Below are 20459 nucleotides of genomic sequence, written 5' to 3'. Positions count from 1 at the left end.
CCCCTGCCTTATGACAGTATATCACTATCAATTCTGTATAAAGTGTATGTATCTCCTCATTTACATGTTGTAAATGGGGAAGACCCCATTAGAATGCAAGTTCCTTAAGGGAAAGGACTATTTTTGCCTTTCTTTGTATCTTCAGAGTTTAGTTCACTGTCTTGCACATATTGCAATTCTTAATAAATATTTGTTGAGTAACTTTTTTCCACTCAAACTGAAGATTAAAAAAGTCTTTGGAACTGTGAATAGTATAAAAATGGATATGTTTTGTAAATTTAGCTTTTTTCTATGTAGTGTCCCCTCCAAAATTCCTTTTAAATATAGAATAAAGTTATCATGTAAATGTCTTTTTTTCTTCTCTCCCCCCTCCCCAATCTTAGAATGGTTACCATTAGACACAAATAGGTATGCATGTGTAAAATTATTCTATACATACTTCCTATTTATCAGTTCTTTCTCAGGATGCATATAGCATCTCTCTTCATTGTCCTTTAGAGTTAATTTGGATATTCATAATAGCAATGCTCTAAATCATTATTTATTAGAGGAATACAAATTAAAAATAAACTTGATATATCATTTCATACCTCCCAGATTGACTAAAATGATTAAAGGGGAAAGTGACAAATGTTGGGGAGATGTAGAAAAACTGGGACACTATTTCATGTTGGTGGAATTGTGAACTAATCCAAACCATTTTGGAGAACAATCTAGAATTATGCCCAAAGAGTTATTAAACTGCTTATACCCTTGGACCCAGCAATAACCCTATTATATGGTTTTTTTTTTAAAATAGCATATATCTGTATACACCCATACACACTAACAGAGTTTTTATTTGGTGTAGGAGCTGCAATCGTTACAAAAAGTGTGTTGTATTAAAAAGTAGGTTGTAATTGAAATTAGGCCTGTATTTTTAATTCCTAGCTTTCATCCTTTCAAGCCATGTGACTATGGGTATCACCTTACCTTTCTGAGACTCAGTCTCTTCATCAGTAAAATGGAAATAACATTTTTATTACCTCGTAGGATAAATTTTTGCCAATTTTAAAGCACTTTATAAATGTGTATTATTTAAAACAAGCTTCATTCATTTCTATTTAAAACCATGAGACAAAGTGAAGCAACTTTTCCAATATATGAATCTAAAAGACTGAGCATAAAGGAGAATCATGTAGTCTCTAAGTCAGGGGTACAGCATAGGGAGTGAAGGATGAGGGTTTCAGGCAATCTTATATTAGGAAGGGTATATTGTTGCTTTTGTTTAGTTGTTTCAGTTATATCTGACTCTTCTAGACGCCATCTGGGATTTTCTTAGCAAAGATGCGGGCATAGTTTGCATTTCCTTCTCCAGCTCATTTTACAGATGAGGAAACTAAAGCAAATAAGGTGAAGTGACTTGCCCAGGGTCACATAGCTAATAAGTGTCTGAGGCTGGACTTGAAATCAAGGAGGTAAGACTTTTTGACTCTAAGCCCAGAACTCTATCCACTGAGCCACCTAGCTGCCCCAGAAAGGAGATAGAAGGGTAAATAAACAAGATGAGGGTACAAAAATAGGGTGCAAAGACACAATTGCTAAACACAGATCAAACACACTGATAGACCTAGTGAGTGCGGTGCTCCTCCTGCTTGTCTCCTTTTTCACCTCATAATTGTGGCTGGAGCAAACTATAGGGAGGACCTTTCAGAACTGAGGAAGCAAAAAGCCTCCAATAATGATGTTTTTATATGCCACTGGGATTTCCAGGTGCCACATAGCCAGCATAAGGCCTTCTAGTAAGCTTGAAACAAGTCTTTTTGCTCTGCCAGCAATCAGGATCTGACAGTCAACTGTAAAAGCAGTTTGCCTGCACCTTAAATACTAAATGCACCAGAGCCTAGGACTTACCCCCTGAGTACCATAGGGTCTGCTCCCTCCCTTGTCCTGTGTATAGGCCTGGTCCTACCTTACTACAGAGGGAAAGGTCTGTACCCGGACTTTTGACAAGACTCTCTTTTCCCCTCCAATGCAAGTAAATTTACACTGTTATAGGGCAAAGTCAAGCACTGTTCTAACAACCGGGGTTACGAAAAAAGGGAAAAAGCAGAAATAGCTCCCAAGGAACTCATGCAAAGCACTATATACAAGCAAGACATATCCAGGATAAATTGAGAAGGGAGTAGTCTCAGACAGAAGGCACTACGATTAAGAAGGACTAGGAGAGATGTATTGCAAAAGGTAACACTTAAGCTGAAATTTGAACAAAGCCAGAGAGAGAAGCCAGGAGGCAGAGAGAAGGAGGGAGAGCAGAGATGGGGATAGGGGTGAACACCTGGAGAGATGGAGTGTCTGTGGGAAGAAAAATGAGGAGATCAGTATCACTGGATAGCAAAATATTTGGAGTACAAAGACGTTAGAAGACTGAAAAGTTAGGAAGAGGGGAAGTTATGACAGGCTTTAAAAGCCAGAGGATTTTATATATGACCTTGGAAGCAATAGGGATTCACTGAAAGTGATGAGACTATCAATACCTAAGCTTTGTAATGAACTATACTGGTAGAGGAATTTGATGAAAACATAATTAAGTATATAATGAAAAAAACTTCCTTATAACTTAACAGTTAATATACTGACATCTTTTCTATTCAGTTGTGATCAGCAAGAGACCTTTAAATTATTAGAAACAAATAAAATTCACATACACACATCTGCATTAATTCAACAAGCATTTATTAAGCAACTACAACATGAAAGATATTGTGCTAGGTATTGGAGATACAAAGACAGAAAATTAGTTTCTACTTTTTTATAAATTCACATTCTAATGGGAGAAGTAAGAATGTAAAGTGAAAGCCCTGGGTGGTGGGTGGGGGAAGATAATGACATATTACCACCTGCCTCACAGTGAAGGGCCCAGGGATTCCTAACATAGAGCATTATATACATGCCAGGTACAGTTAGCGTCTGTTGTGTTTCGTTTAAATATTTTCCTTTATCACAAGGAGGTTCAAGCTAAAGACAAGGGGAAGAGATAGAAATGACTGTGAGGTATACACAAAAGAAAAAAAAAATCGATAAAACTTTTTTTTTAAAGGGAGAGAGGAAACAAACTGTAGTCTTCAAGAAGGGTCTTGTAAAAGAGGTGATGAGCCTTAAAGAGAAGGTGAAGATTCAAAGGGGGCAGAGGTGAGAAGCTAGTAGATGTCAGGCATAGGGGGAAGTTAACTGGTGCAAATAAATAAAAATTGGACATGGAATGTCTTGTTGAGGAAGCAGCAAGTAGAGCAGTTTGACTAGAATGAAGTATGTATTTGCATGTACAATGCAGAATAACTTCAACTTTGGTTTGGCAGTCCAAATAAATATATCTAATTTTCATAATGAAATGAATTCAGATATGTATTCTCCAGAAGAATACAAATTGGCATTAGAATTTCTTTTGGAATGGTTAAAAAGTAATATATTTTATAATACTGTTGAATTAAAGCCAAATCTCTGCTTTTCATGACTCTAACAACTGAAACTTCATATAACAGATAGTGAAAAAGCCACTATAGGTTTAAATTTTAGAGCAAGAAGAGATCTTAGAAATCTTTTAATCCTTTAAAAAAATCATTTAATCCAAGCCACTTAATTTGCAGATGAGGAAACTGAAACCTAAGAAGGCCATATGATTTGCCTAAGTTAGCAGCAAAACTCCGATAGGAGACAAAATCTTCTGACTCTGAGCCTGCAAATCTCAGGCTGCACTACTACTGCACTCCTTTTCCAGAATTTGATATTAAAGTACTATATTTTAGGCCAGCCAATATTACTACTTTGGGAAAATGTGTAGTCATTACAGTTTAATAATTCCTAATTGATATTAATTTATCGGCAACTACCATACCAAATTGATAGGTTTGTTCATTTTAATCAATGAATGATACTTGGTTACTCTCTGGAAAACTGGGATTAGTCTCTATTTGAGCTAATAAAGCCTAAATAAAGAATTAGGGAAATTATACAGGCAGAAAAACTGGCCTACTGGGAGCAATAACAAGGAAATCCAAGAAAAATGCAGACTATGACATAAAAGAAAATTTAAATCTCTTTTTAGTTCCTTTTTACGTGGAAATGAAGAACCTGCCTCATAAACTACTGTAACCTGGCTGGAGCTAGTTTCTTCCCCCTACCCTCTCAGTTGTTACCATGGAAACTTAATCAGCCCAAAAGTCCAGGAAGATGCTACAAAGAGTTCCCCAAGTTCCAGGGGGTATTCATCTAGACTTAAGACTTATTTGAGTCTTTTCACCCCAAAGCCATAGGGGAAAGCAGAGAAAATTGCTGGTTGAGTGTAAGACACCTAGACAATGCACTCTATTTATCACAGCATCTTGGAACTGGAAAGAGACCTTGAATTCTACCTTTTCCACTCCATACCAGAACAAGAATCCTCAGTAAAACGTATCTAATAAATGACCATCCAGTCTTTGCTTGAAGATTTCTAGAAAAGAATAGTTTTAATTCCATCTAACTATACTATCATCTGTCACACATCTTTACATTTTGTCACCAACAGTAGTAAAGAGAGACTTTGCGAAATGCTTTGCTAAAATCTAGGGAAACGGGACTTTTGGTTATGATGGTGAAATGAATGTTTGCAGAAAAACCATGTTCTCCTGCATATACCCCAGAAAATACTTGAAAATGACTCCAGAAAGACCTATGACACAGACAATTGAAAAGTAACGACACAAGATGGCCAGTGTGAATCTAGTAGAACTAGAGAGAAGAACAACAACATAGAAACTAGTGCAAGATCAGGCAAGGGGACCAGAAACTGACAAAAAATATGGAGAGGAATTGTACTAGGTCAGCCGGTTCAAGTTTCTGAAAATGAGCCTAAAGGTAGTCAGAGTCAGCCTTCACATTGACAGAGGAAAAAGGTCTGGAGGAATCTTAAGACTGCAAAAGCTCCAATAATCATCAACCTGAAGCCATATCCAGATAGTCAGGACATAGGTGGAAGCAGCATAAGCCCTAAATCACAACACAGAAAGAGAAGACATGGCCACATGCTTCTGGGAGCCACAGAAGTTGACAGGACCACCTCAGTTCCTGAGAACTAGAGACAAAGATTGCCATGCAACAAACCTGAGAAAAATCATATGCCACTGGGGCAAGTCAAGGTTATAACAATAGATTGAACCAACTCCCACTTTAGGATCATGTCAGGAGAAGGAGATGCTCTAGGTATAGAATCAGGAGACTGAGATAGAAACCAGAGACTGAGGTAGAGGGTGGTGTCTAATACCAATCACTCAATCAGTACTGGCAATAGAATGACATCCAGACAACAGAGGGAGAAAGGACCAAAGTACACCCACTCTATCTAAGAGGGAATTATTCTGAATACAGAATCTCAAACTAAGAAATGAGGGTGAAAATAAAGAATAGAAAAGTGAAGAAAATATTGAATGGAATAAAGAAATACTACTGGTTAAGTCAAGAGGCAAATACAGGAGAAGAGAGTAACCCCACAATAACTACAAGCATAGCTTCAAAGAAAACTAAGGATATTCTTGAAATAAGATTTTAAAAAATGAAATTAGAAATACAATAAGAGCTTGGGGGGTTCTCTAGACTGAATGGTATGTTACACGGCTCAATGAGCATGACAGATACTTTTAGCTAATCCATCAATTTCTTAATCTAATGAAAGAGTTATACCTCAATAAAGATATCACAGTGTATAAATCATGTTATTTACATATTTGAAACTTTATTCTTTGTGTAGATTGATTGATTGGGGTTGGAAAGGTATGCCATTCATGTATTAATCTCTCAACTGATTGTAATTATTTTCTGATTCATTATTGCTCAGCCTTTCTTTCTGTTTGGGAATAAATTTACCCTGTTTCACACCTGATTATAGGTTGCTTTCTGGGAACCTTTTCATTTCTTCCCCTTGCTGGGGAGAATCCTTTAAACTAGAACAAAAATGGAATTGTTCCTCAGAAATATAAGGTTGAATTAAAATTGGAAGCACTGGAAGCTGGTTTCTTTGAGGAGACAGGCAACCCCAGAGCACTCAATACTAGAGCAAACCATGAGTGTAAATAACAGACAGGAATTGACAAAGGTCACCAGCCTCTGTGACTTCATTCTAGTGTCCTGGCATCCTTCATCCTGGATATTTGTTGTGCTAGAGGTCATTGCAAAACTTTCCTAGTACTTTATAATTTCTAGAAGTAAGATCCTTAGTCATTTGTTTTTCTTTTGAACGGCTCCCATTGAAAAAGGCTATTATATGGCTTTTTAGTGTCTTTACCTCCAGAATTATCACTGTCAACTCTTTGTCACAACTTTTCACTTTGTCATCACCTTGACAGTCACAACAACTTCGTTTGTCTTGTATTGCCAACCTTTGACCTTATTTTAATTATGTTTTTTTACCAACTTCTTTTTCTTCTGAGTCCTGCTACCACTTCTTCTCAAGCTCCTACTTCCCATCATAAGTTCATCTCTTTCTTCTTTCCCTTCTGCTCCAACTCATTCTCCTCATTTCATTCATCTTAAGTACTACAAGAGCACAAGTCCTCCCCGCTGTCCTCCTCCAATTTGTCAAGACTCTCATATGTCCCCTCCATAAGTTCTTCATAGTTATTCAAATACTCCAACTCTCCTTTATAATTACTTTCCATTCTTATTCTTCTTCTTTTTTCTTGGTGAGGCAACTGGGGTTAAGTGACTTGCCCGGACTCACACAGCTAGTGAATGTTATGTGTCTGAGGCCAGATTTGAACTCAGGTCCTACTGACTCCAGGGCAGGTGCTCTATCCACTGTGCTACCTACCTGCCCCTCCATTCTTCTTCAGTTCAACTACTTCCCTTGCTCCACCCCCACACTTTCCAGAGAAGCTGGAAATACAACATTATTAGATCAAATGGGAAAGATAAGAGTAACCATCTTATATAATAAAAAATAAAGTTTCTTTCCTTTCTCTCACTTTCTATTTATCTCCCTGACTCTTTTCTTACCTCCCTCTTGGTATCCCCTTTCCCCCTCCTACCTTCCAGTCTTTGAATTTCTTACCATGATGTAGATCTGAGGTTTCTGTCTCTTGGCCAAATTAATGACATTAACTCCATTACAATACAGATTTTCAAAACAGCCATGGAAATTCCTATGGGAAAATGGTACTGATTTTCCAGCTGCTAGAGTCCCTCCAAAGCTGAGCTTAGAAAGAAAACAAACATCAATAAAACCATTTAATAATTTTTCTGACAACCCATTTGCTACATAGACAATAAACATTTCAAATACAGTCAACAAGAATCACGGATTGTCCAGATTTCCATTATTTTGCTTTATGGCCTTTCCCTGTTGTCAGATGTGCTCATATCAAACAAAGGTTAAGTATGACAATTAAAGGACAGATTCGTAGGCCTACCAAATGTATGTCTGTAGGAATTCCTTTAATAATATATATTTTAGGGGCCAGTATAACCCCAATTTTAAGACTTTTTAGTATGATACCAGGCTTTTGATGGATACAGTTACTTGGTAGGTAATGGGTTGGGGGTTGGTGTTGCTCATCATACATCAGGATAATAATAAACCTTATCAGGACAGGGTTATGATGTATCTACATTTCAGTCTGTGTGTAAAATTGTAGGCTGTTGCCCTTTGCCAATCCATTGAAAAATTAGTTCTATTTGACTGTGGTAAATCCAACAGAGGGCTGAAATGTTCATTTCATTTCATTTGTCAAGGCCATTTCATGCCTCATGAACAATAGGACTTATATTTCTGGTTTCCATAAAGATGAGCAGCAAAGGATTGGACAGAGAATATATTCTGTTTTGGTGCAATTTAACCACCTTTAAATAGGCAGGCTTGAAAATGTTCTCAGCCCTTTAAAAAAATCTAAGAAGCTGTATATTGATCATATATTTATTTTTCTTTCTTTATCTTATCAAATGATGTAGTTGGGATGTGCTATTGAATTCTATGAGTTCTCACAGATGACTTTATATTATCAGGAGTTCACTAAAACATGATGAAATTCCTCATGTTCGATTTAATGCTACTGAGATTTCCAAAAGCAAATTTTTTTAATGTTTTTTTCAATATTGGTTTCTCATCATTTGTAAGATGTTTTCTGAAAATGAAATTGTGTCATTGCATGCTTGGATAAAAAGATTATCTATAATAATAAAGTGTCACAATGTTAGGCAGTAGGAGCCGCAATATAATAAAAACACATTCTTATTACTTATTCAATCTAAATAGAAATTTCAGCAAAAATTTTAGTTATAGTGAAAGGATAATGCCATAAAATCTTATTTCCTTTTGCTTGTTGAATTGAATTTCAATCATAAAGTCTTTATTAAATGAAAGGTAATTTTCACACCTCATAATTTAAGTCCAAGTAATTGAATTCTCCCTTTGCATGAAAATGTTGAGTGTGTTTATCTACGGTAAAGTTTACTTGTTTATTAAAGTGCTCAATAAGGACAGAATGCCAGTGCTGATCATCCAAGAGGCTGCCCGTGGTGATGTTAATGAGGCTGTTAGTAGAATGCAGCTTAGTATCACCTTAAGAGAGAGGGGGAAAAAAAAAAACAAAAACAAACTCAGCTTCACTTAAAATTACAGTTTCCATGTTGTGATTCAGTATTGATCATGGTGATTATAATTCCTTTATTTTTCCCTAGCAAAACTACTGGTCAACTTAGCTTAAATAAGTATTAAATATGGTACCTTTTAAACTGTGCTATTATTACCCTGTTAGGTCCTTTCCTATGTATTCTTGATATTTAAGAAAAATTTAGACTGATAGATCTTAAGTATAAGGACTAGTAGCCTTCATTTTGCTACTAAACAAAGAAACTGGTGTGAAGATTCAATTCTCCTAAATTATTCAGCTAAAGTTAGACCCATAGTAGCCCTATTCCCTTCAGCAGGGAGTTTGAATACCAAGTAGTCTCCTATTTCCCCAGGTGCTCCAGTTCAACATGACTTAGCATCAGTCCCTTACCCTTGAATAGCAAACCAATTTAGCCTCCCCCTTTTATCCCCAAGACACCTGGTTCCACTGGACAAAACCCTATAAAATCCCACTGAACTTTATGGGATTTGGTCTTCTCTTCTCCAGGTTCCCCATCAGACTCTCCCTTTCTCCATCATTCTTAATTGACCCTCCATTGTGGTTATTTAGCCTCATTGAAGATTGCTTGCTTTTTACTTTGTCTATGCTGACTTCCTTCTCTGTACTTTCTGTTGTATCACTCTACCCTTCCCTGTATTATATCCTCGAATCCCGAACCTTGGTCAAACTACATTAAGACATTATATATTTTTTTTTAAAGTTTTAGGACCATCTACTCTTTAGCTTATGATATTACAACAAAATTATATGGATATGTTGTCATGAGAACAGAAAATCATCTATATTTTCCCACTTTCACACTAATTTCAAGTAAAAACATGAGTATAATACATAAATTTAGACGCATGACACAAATGGTAAAAATTTTTAATTTGTTAAAAGAATAGATGCAAAGGTATTTAACAATATACATGCATAGAGTGGGGTCCAGGTATGTTGACACACTCAGGCATATTGCATGCCTATCATTTTTAACATAAGTAACATCTATTGAACCAGACCAGGGGTGGGGAACCTGTGGCTTTGAGGCCACATGTGGCCCTCTAGGTCTTCAAGTGCCACCCTTTGACTGAATCCAAACTTCACAGAACAAATCCCCTTAATAAAATGATTTATTCTGTAAAACTTGGATTCAGTCAAAAGGCCATATCCAAGGACGTAGAAGTCCACATGTGGCCTTGAGGCCTCAGGTTCCCCATCCCTGAACCATAAGATAATGTACTTTTTTTAAATGTTTTTACCTGAATTAATGAATAAGAAGAGTTTTCCTTTTATTAATTCCAGTGTGATAAAATTGCCATTTTGTCCTTTCCTGTGGAGCAGAATCCCATCACTTTCCATTGTTTTAAATTTAAAAGAAATGACATCTTTTAAGGAGTTTATGGATTTTTCGTCAAATCTGTAGAGCAGAAAACTTTTTCCATCAAAATCTACCACCTCAGATCCTAGAGAAAAAGATATTAAAAGATAACTTTAAATGTGAAAGGTTTTTTTCTTTAATAAATGTAAACATTTGCATGAAGATGTGTAGCATATATACTATAAATCCATATCCTATGTGCCTAGACCTGTAATTTCATTAGTATGGGGAATTGCTGGTAAAGAAGTTTCCTTTAAACTACAGATTATAAACTCTTCTAGCTACTTGGGACAGAGTGAATTATATCAAAAAATCACCATATATAGAAGGTGGAATTTGAATCCATGTCTTCCTAACTCCAAGGCCAATAAGTGTTCTAACAAATATATTATATCTTCTTTCATGTCTTACATGTTACAGGTTAGGGTTTGGCAATGGGGAATGGCTGATTCCCTTGGAAACTCACTGTGAAGAAGCTGTCTCTGATAATATAGGTTGATACCTTTTCTACAACTTAAAGTTATAGAGAGCTACTAGCATTGAAAGTTTAAGTAACTTGCCCAAGAATATACTGAGCCAGTATGTGTCAAAAGTTGGACTTGAAACTAGGCTGCCCTGGCTTCTAAGCCAGCTCTTTATCTACAATGGGACATTGTGCCTTTGTCAAATACATTATAAGGCAAAAAGATATCATTGTCTGTCATCTCATTCATCTCCTGACATCAGGGATTGATGAACCTAAATAAATTAAGCAGATGAGTATATATTATTCTAATATAATCTATCAAAAAAAGATTATCTTTCCCTTTTAACCCATTTTCCCCACTTTACAAATTATAATAAAATCCATTATCAAAACAATCTTCCTTTAAGTGATCTAAATTTCTCTTGCTATAGTTATAATCATTTTTTTCATTCAGTCAAAGGTGAAAATAAAAAAAGTTAACAGTCACGATAAAAAATAAAAAGCCCTCTTATCTATCACAAGATTAAATAAAGGCCTCAAATGTTATGTCCCTCATCTAATGCTAAAAACTAAATTGATAGTGGACATTTTAAATAAATTGTCTATTTTCATATATTCTTTTATGCTGTTCTACCTGCACACAACTCATAGTTCTTTTCCAAAGATTATTCCAATGGATAACCTATTTTGAGTTATATAAATTGTGATTTTTCAAGGTCACTTCATCTATATATACATATTACAAGGTGGTTGGGTTTTTTTTTTTTGTTTGTTTTGTTTTGTTTTTAAAGACCTATTTTCATTCTTAACATTTGGTACACATGTTGTCATAAAAGGGAAGATATATTTTATATCTTTTCCATTGGTTTGTTAAAAATACATTGTCTTTATAACCAATAAAAGAACTGTTCTGCCTTAGTAAGGTTATGATTGAGAAACTTCACTATTCTTTCAATTTTTTAAAGTTTTTCATCTAGTAAGTGAAAAGGTCACATATATTAAGTTCACCTCAAAAAAGAAAAAAAAGTTAGACTGATAATGCAAAATAACATCTATAAAATAACTTACAGAATGAATAAGACACAAAGGAACTGATATGAGCCACAGAAGCTCATAGTGCCTTTCACACTTCATAAGAAGAAAAAAGTAACTGCTCTTGAAAGATATGTTTATGAACAAATGAAGCTGTAAGAGAAATCCAATAAAATAGGACACTATTTTCCAAATGTTTAGTGAGCTCTTTTCAGCCAGTAGAAAGTAGTATCTATTTACCAACCTTATTTAGCTTGGGGGGAAAGAAAAAGAAGAGAAAAGAAAACACCACATCTTAGGTGCATGAAATGTATTTAATTGAAATGATGCATCATATGTAAAAGGAATCTTTTATATTTATTACCTTCAAAAATATTAACAATTTTATATAATCACCCTTTGAAAATTCTAAGGTTTGATTTTTTTTCTCTATTTTCTTAATGTATTTAGTACTTAAGAAATATTCTTTTAAAAGGAATAAATATTATATTTTGCATTAAAATGTATTGATTGAACTATTATCCCATTATGCAATTGAATAAGCGTTCATAATGGAAACATGTCTAAGTAAAATATAAATGTAACACATTTTTATGATGTCAAATTTGTAGCAATGCAGTGTGTGTATGTATCCCTAAAGCAAAGATAATAATGTTTATTTTTGATAAAAACCCTCATAGCAATTAACTATCAATGAAGTTTTCTCTAGAAAATATCTATTACTTTATTCCTTCTGTCTACTGTTTCTTTTTCCTCTTCAATGGCATTTCTCTGTAACAGCAATATTCATCTTCTATGGCATCAAGTCTTTTTTATGAAGTACTTTCATCAGGCAAAATGGGGTACTAAAACATAACACAGGTAATTAAGAGATGAAGTTATGACTTTTAAAAGATCCTATTTTCTTTAAGAAGGTAGCTATCAATGGCTGACCAATATTTCTAGACTCAATCCCCAACAAGATTTCAATCAGTTGTTTCTGGATGTTTAACCATGTGATAATCATCAGATTTCAAAACATCCAGAAGACAAATTAGAAAACTTGTAAAAAATCACCAATGTATAATATAATGCTTGTGATACAGTTATAATAGTTCCATAGTTTTCAGGGTGAAAGCATGGAAACTACCGAGAAACAGATGACCCAGGTTTTAATTCCTATCTCTGACTGTGCCTATGGGCCACAGGGCTTTGGGCACTTTATTAAGACTTAGCTAACACACATGCATACATACATACATATATATATATACACACACACACACACACACACACACATATATATGTATATGATATGATATTATACATACATATAAATATATAATATATACAATGTTTGCATTTATAGTACTTACCTAACAGAATTATCATTGATAAAGTGCTACATAAATGGGTGTTTATTTATTTTACTATCAACAATATTCATTCCTTACTTCACTTTTACGCTTTGATAGAAGTGCAGACACTTATTGCATGGATGCAAATCCCTACTTGTCTTTTCACATACCAGTTTAATACATAAACCTTCAGGTTAGGGATCTGCAAGTTTTCAGGGCTTTAGACCCTTGGCAAAACTTCCAGGGTAAAGTCTGATCACTGTCCTTATTGTCTGAACTCTGTAAGTTCCAGACTTAGGTCTGGGTCTAAACAACAGCAGACCACTGCTGGCCTCAGACCCTATCAGCCAGCTAGAAAACTCTGCTGGTTCAGAGTGAGAGAACTGTAGGTTCCCCTTTGATGTGGAATTCCTGCTCTGGTTATTCATATGCAGGTTTCAGAAAGGCTAGAAGCTGGAACTAAGTGTCTGCTCTGCTCCAGGAGAAAGGGAGGCCTGAGCCACAACACTACTATTTGTTTTTTACCCCTTGATGGGTACACAGCCCAGGACAGTGACCACTTTTCACCTTGGCCTACCACTCCTGGGCACAGGTCTCTTCTTCCACGTACCCTGGATCTGTGACATGGAATTGGGTAGTAACCAACAGAGCTAATAGTTATCAACATATCTTTACACTCTGCACAAGGTCACTCTTATGGATCTGGGACATATTTTGCCTTGGTAAACAGCTTCTCTCTGAGAGAAATTAATATTATACTATGATATGAGTAACTAATTATTAATTTGTGATCCACCCTTTTATTTCTGTAAAAACACAATTCCTGAAAAAGTCCCTCAGTTTATGAAGGGCATGGCTGAATGATTGCTCCTAGCCCTTAAAGCACATGGTAGTTAACTAGTTTGATGGGGACTCCAACCAACCAGGAGACCTAATTTTTGTTCAGAATATAAATAGATTTCAGTCTAAGTGAGCCTTTGCCTGGGGGAATACTTAGCTTGTCCATGATCCCCTCTATTAGAGTTTAGGGCAATCCAGATCATGAAGGAGAAAACTAGACGGAGAGGTGTGGATGGAAGTGGCTTCCTCTGCCCAGATGCCTTGGGGCTGCTGAGTGTCATGATCAAGCCAAGTTCTCAGCAGGAGGAGTTGAAGCAGAAGACTTTTAATAAGGAGAAGACTCCTTATTAAATGTCCACCAATCAGGATTGATTTTCACTGGTCAGGGAATTCCTTTTCAGAAGAGATTTAAGGTGTTTCAGGGTCTCCCTTGATATCTTTGGTTACCAGGAGAAACCACTGATCATCAATTTATTGATTACCAGCTAACCTAATTAATAAATTGATTATCAATTACCCAAGAACTCAATCTCTTGAGGCTTTCATTCATCACATCCCTGTTCTGGAATGCACTTTGTCCAATAACCCCAATCCCCAGTATCCATGGATCTTTCTGTCTGTGATCTCATCTCTCTATCCTGAACTGGGCCATAAAAATGATTCACAGTGATTTTTTTTTCCCTTGGATTTCCTAAATAGAATTCAGTCTAGTATGTTATATAGATCTGTTTGGGGAAGCTTTAGTGGGGGAACTCATTGTACTTCTTCCTTCTACTTCTCCATCTTGGCTTTGCCTCCTAGAATTCCTTTTTTTCCACTGCCTATCCAACAAGAAGTTTTCTCATCTGTTACTGATTCCTTAGGATTATTTTAATTTCTATGATCATTAGTGATTTTGATACTCTTCTCCAGATGATTATAGATACTCTATATTTCTTCTTTTTAGGATTCCATGTTCATGAGGGGAAGCTAGATTGTGCAGTGAATAGAGCACTGGCCCTGAAGTCAGGAGGAGCTGAGTACAAATCCAGCCTCAGACACTTACTAGTTGTGTGATCTTGGGTAAGTCACTTAAACCCCATTGCTTCAAAACAAAAAAGATTCTATGTTCATATACTTTGATCACTCTATAAAGGAATGGTTCTTAATCTGAGAGGTTTATATTATGAGTAACCTCATAGAAGGCAATCATGATTTTAAAAAAGTCAATAAATACTAATAAATAATTAACATGGTCTAAAGAGATAGGTAGGGACAACATCTCATGCTAAAAGAAACTATTGATAATAAAACAACATAAATACTTAATATTTTATACATCGACATACATATACACATTGAATGACATAATGTCTAAACACTTAAAGAAAACTACTGACTGAATAAGAGGGAGAAATCAGTATATAGGTGGCACAGTAAATAAAGCACTGGGACTTCAAACAGGAAGATCTGAGTTCAAATCAAGCCTCATACACTTACTAGCTGTGTGACTTTAGGCAAGTACTTAAGCTGCTTTTGCCTCAGTCTCCTCAACTGTAAAATGGGGATAATAACAGCACCTACCTCCCAGGGTTGTTGTAAGGATCAAATGAGATATTTGTAAAGCACTTAGCACAAAGTAGGCACAAAGTAAAAACTATATATGTGCTATTGTTTTTCTTTTTATTATTACTGTGGTTATTAAATGGAAGGAAAAAAAAACTGTAACAACTGGGGACTACAGTATGCCCATTTCTGGCCTAGTCAAATTTAACTAAAAGATAAATTCAAAAGTTAAAAAAATTAATGGAATTTTTGAAAAGTTAAATGTGAAAGTCCTCTTATTAAATGAATGGGAATCCAAAGGAATATATAAATATACATATACACACATGCACCTGTGAGTACACACATATATGTGTATGTATGAGTCAATAAACATGTATTAATCACCTAATATGAGCCAGATACTGTGCTAAGGACTGAGGATACAAAGAATGGTAAAAGGTAAAAGACAGTTCCTACTTGCAGGAAGTTCATGATCTAATAAGGGAGACAACATGCAAACAACTATGTAGAAACCAGTTATATATAAGATAAATAGGAAATAATTAACAGAGGGAAAGTATTAGAATTAAGAGGAATTCCTTTAGAAGGTGAGATTTTAGGTGGGACTTGAAGGAAACCAGGGAAGACTGGGATGGAGATGAAGACTAGAGGATTCCAGGAATGAGAGGCATCCAGTAAAAGTGCCTGAAGTCTGGAGATAGAGTGTCTTGTCCCAAGTACAGCAAGAACTCATCACTGGATCACAGAGTTTGTGAGTAAAGTGTGAGCAGATTGGAAAATTAGAAGGGAGGCAGGTTATAAAGGTCTTTAACTGACAAAAAGAGGATACTACATTTGATTCTGGATTTGGTAGGGAGCCAGTAGAGTTCACTGAGTAAGAAGAGAGTGACATGAACAGATCTGCATTTTAGGAAAATCAGTCTGACAGTTGAGTGGAGGATAGTTTAGACTGGGATGAGACTTAAGGGAAAGAAACCAACCAGAAAGCTATTATAATAATTCAAGCATTTGGTGATTGGGTCCTTCACCAGGGTTGTAGCAGTGTCAGAGGAGATAAAAGTACATATATGAACAATATTACAAAACAAAAATGAATTCTACGTAAGCCAGAACATCTGATCTTGAAGAGAATCTGAAGAGATAATGTAAAGATCTTAGGGCTCAAACAACTTTGAAATACTAGAGAATTATAATCAACGTAGTAATCAACCTTCCAGAGGATCAATTATGAAACATGCCACTCACCTCCTTGCAAAAATGTGATGGAGTCAGTGTACAGAATGAGACATAAATTTTTAGACATGGCCAATATGGGAATCTGACTATTCATTTTTATTATTTAGTTTTTTCTTTTCTTTTCTTTCTCTCAAGAAAAAGAATATGGGAGGTAGAGAAAATAATTTTTGTTTTAAAAAGATTAGAGGTCTCCCAGAAAAGTAAGACCATTCAAGAGACTTGAATGTCATAACATAAGAAGTAATGCAAGACAACTATGCAGAATTTCTTAATAAAGTAAAGTATTGGTCCAAAGAGTTTACAGATTGCTGTCATAAAGAAAAAAAAAATTAAAAACAAAAGATATGCCTAAAACTTAAACAAAGAAAAAAATAAAATAAGTCTGAGTCAAAATGTTGCCAAAAAGAGTCCAAATCATCTATATTTGCTATTAGAGCTAGAAGGAAACTTAGAGGCTATGTCATCAAACTGCTTCATTTTATAGAGAAGGAAACATGTCCTGTCAGAATAGGGACTAGAATTCAGGTCTCTGGCTTCCATTCCAGTGCTATTTTTAGTCAATTTATTGAAATTTTACTTTTTTGATAGTTCTAAGGCCCCCTGAGCACACTGGCCCTTCCTCAGGACTAAGAAAACAATTTTCTCAGTCTTTCCCCAGTTTCCTATGCCCCTAAGCTCACCAATCCCAAATTGGACAAACTACCGGTTTCCTGAAGGAGAAGTAGGGGCCTACGCCTTCTCCTCATCTGTCCTTCCAAGACCCGGAGTTAATTTGTAAGACCACTGGCACTGAGGAGACTAGCTTACACGAGCGAAGTCAAGCCAGGCTTTCCTCCCAGCCACTAAGAGAACTGGCTGACAAATCTTTCCAGACTCAGACCCTTCAATACCCCACACACCACCTCCCTCTTTGCCTTCAGAACTCACAAAACCTGAGCATAGAGCCCTAATAGAACTCTTCCTTGCTCTCACTAGCCTCATTAGTGGACTGTGTACCACCCTCACTTTCTTCCTTAGAGGAGTTTAAGTTCTATCTTAGCCCCTCTCAATTTTCTGCTTTGGGGCAATTTTCCCATTCTGAGGCAAAATCCTCTGATTCACTGTTCATTGAGCTGTCAAAAGTGGGGAGATGAAATAATTATTTCAATTTTTAAACTATCTTAGTATGCCTTTGTAGAGAGGTAGGCTAACTTGAAACCATACAAAATGAATTCCTATTTAAGAAGCCTCTATTTGCAATGCCACTCCATTATACTGTGTGTGGGGATGGGGAGGGGGGTAGGGGAAGGAGACAGAAAGACAGACAAAGGGAGACAGAGAGTTTAAAGTTCTTAGTCCTTATTAAGGTACAAAGCTACACCTCTGGCTTTCAGATCTCTTATGAGCTGAGTTACCATGTCAATTGGAGGTGACTCTAAATCCTGCTTGCTTAGTACCCCCATCTTATCTCATCATTTAGATAAAAGTAAGAGGATAAAACTATTTTTAAAAGCTTATAGGTGCAGCTACCACATTATCCCTGGCTTTTTTATCCTATGTGTCTCGAATAAAAGGTTGTTTCTTGTATTACTCACAGATGTCTAGAAGTGCTTACTCTGGCTAGAATTCAGACCTCTACTATAGAAAACATTCAGACTTGTAACAGGTACTTGTTTCTTGCAGTCTTGTAATTCAGGTCCTTAGATGGTCACAATTTCTATATCCCAGAAATGTGGTTTTACCTGACTGTGTTCAAAGCTGTGGGTCTCCATTTCTGTCTTTTGCATCATTATGATTTATAAAAGAGATGAAGGATTGAATCTGACATAAAGTGCTCATTCTCTGAAAATGGTTATCAGATCAGAATAGTTATCCTCTTAGAGAGGCTCTGGAAGAATAGGTGAGACACTAAAGGCATTCTTCTACATAATAACCATTTTATTATAAACCAGGTCATTACATCATAAATTTAGATCTAATAACTTAAAAAAAAAGGAATGCATACAAACTAATTACTCCATACCAAAAAGTCAATAAGTAAGTGGTGTATCCTTCAAAAGGAGTTGCTGTAGTAGTAGTAGTACTTGTTGTTGTTTTACACAGGATTCTATTGGGAATTAATTACTAGAACTGGTATGTCAAAGTATTGATTTGGATAAAATGTACTGAAAGAAAAAGAAAATTTTAATATATTTTATATTCCAAATTACCATTCAAATTCATGGAATCTTAGATTAGAGCTGAAAGGAACCTTGAAAGTCATCCAATCCAAACTTAATTTTATAGAGGAGGAAGCTAAGGTCTCAAGAAGTACTGACTCACCTAAAGCCACTTATTTAGTAATTAGCAGAGTGAGGATTTGAACTCAGGCCTCTCTGACTCCAAATGAGATCATTATGCCTTGTTATATACTATCTAGTATCTATCAAAACTAAAGCTATATTCATCAAGGTATAAAATAAGCTATATTCCAAAAACATTCTTCAGTATATCAAAACATAGTAAGAAAGAATGTCTGAAAATATCTAGGTGATTATGGAAAATCCATGACCTTGACTTCTGGGAAAGATGGTGAAATGATGGATTACAACTGAGCTGAACTCCCAATATAATTTAATTCACAATTGAAAAGGTTAGGAAAGATAATACTAATCAAACTTGTATTTCCTAGTCAAGTACCATGATTCAACTTTCAGAATCTTCCAAACATGTCAGGGGGATCAGAGGAGTTTAGGAAGAAGAGTAAAATGAAGTTTTGGTGCTACAGGTGAGTGTACTTTAGCTCAGAAGCAGTTCACTGTACCTCAGAGTAAAGAAAATCACCTAATCCTAGAGGTATAGAGTTTTAAGTTTGATTAGGAAAGGACATCCTGTCAAGGTTATGATAAAAGCATCCAGATGACCTTACTAGAATTTTCATTACAGGATTGGGGGAGGGAAGGGGGTTCCTTCTTCTGTTGCTGTAACAACAAACTTTTTGGTCAAGTTCAGAAGATGAAAGGAAAGCATCCAGAAGAATCTATGAAGTGTGTGTGGCATTTACAAAGTCTGAGAGACAATTTCTGGATGATTGGTCATTTTATTAATAATGATAGCATTTTAATTAAAAGAGGTTAGTGGTACTCTTGAATGCCAAAGACAATCATAATGCTGGCTCACAACTTATATGCCCTTAGAAAAGGGGTGTTCCTGAGAGTGGCAATCAACTCTGATTGGTTAACAATTAATGAGAGAATGAACATTACAATGAGGGGTTGGACCTATTCTAATAAACTTTGATTATGTCATTTACTTCTCAGTTACCTTCAGCTCTGGGCAGTCTATTCAAAGAATTTATTTCCACCCAAACCTGAGCAGATCACAGTGGGCTTTCCCACCTCGGTGGGGTCTGAACAAGATTGTTAAGAAAGTTAATCTAATCTCATTATCAGTAATGTCCTTCAAGAAACTGAACTTTGACATAAGGACTATAGAAAAAATGGGCACCCTAGATCTCCCCAAATCATGGGTTATTAATAATCAATTCTCTCAGAAGACTTCTATGATATGTTGTGAAGTGAGTAGAGAGAACAACTTACACAATGAGTATAATAACTTAAAGGAAAACAACTTTGAAAGACATAAGGATCAATACAATGCCTTCAGAAGACTAAAGAAGCACACCTCCTACCCCTTAAGAAAGAGGAAATGAACCAAAAGTATAGAATAAGCCATATATATTTCAGACAGAAAATGTGCAAGTGTCTTTTTTCTTGATTATATTTATCTATTATAAAGAAAGGCTTCTATTTCAGGGGTTGGGAGGCTGTGACAGAGAGCTGGTGGGTAGTGAGACTGATGCAAAAAAAAAAAAAAAAGGAAGAAAAATCTGTCCACAAAGCATTAAAATAATGCATAGAAGAGAGAACTTCAGATAAATAGGGCAATTTTATTACTATTTTGTAAACTTAATACACACTCAAAAACACATTTAATGTAATAGAAGCTCAGGGGTTTGTTGTTGTTGTCTTTTTTTTTTA

The 20459-nt window shown here is 35.7% G+C and overlaps 1 protein-coding gene across 6 annotated transcripts in view; it reads right to left on the bottom strand.

The window, feature by feature from the left end:
• The window catches only part of LOC114052343 (contactin-associated protein-like 4), a 587798-nt gene that overhangs the window by 191535 nt on the left and 375804 nt on the right, over positions 1–20459 (bottom strand). For 5 of the 6 annotated variants that reach the window (XM_027874897.1, XM_027874899.1, XM_027874901.1 and 2 more), the window contains 3 exons: positions 9884–10087; positions 8385–8569; positions 7064–7207 (listed from right to left, as the gene is read on the bottom strand). In XM_027874897.1, the coding sequence (XP_027730698.1) occupies positions 7064–7207; positions 8385–8569; positions 9884–10087 (533 nt within the window). The remainder of the gene's footprint in view (positions 1–7063; positions 7208–8384; positions 8570–9883; positions 10088–20459) is intronic. The other variant, XM_027874896.1, reaches the window with a different exon arrangement.

This window comes from Vombatus ursinus, unplaced genomic scaffold, assembly GCF_900497805.2.
Source record: "Vombatus ursinus unplaced genomic scaffold, bare-nosed wombat genome assembly UNPS02014807.1, whole genome shotgun sequence".
NCBI lineage: Eukaryota > Metazoa > Chordata > Mammalia > Diprotodontia > Vombatidae > Vombatus > Vombatus ursinus.
Note: the sequence above shows the minus strand (reverse complement) of the source record. Positions and strands in the feature narration are given on the sequence as shown.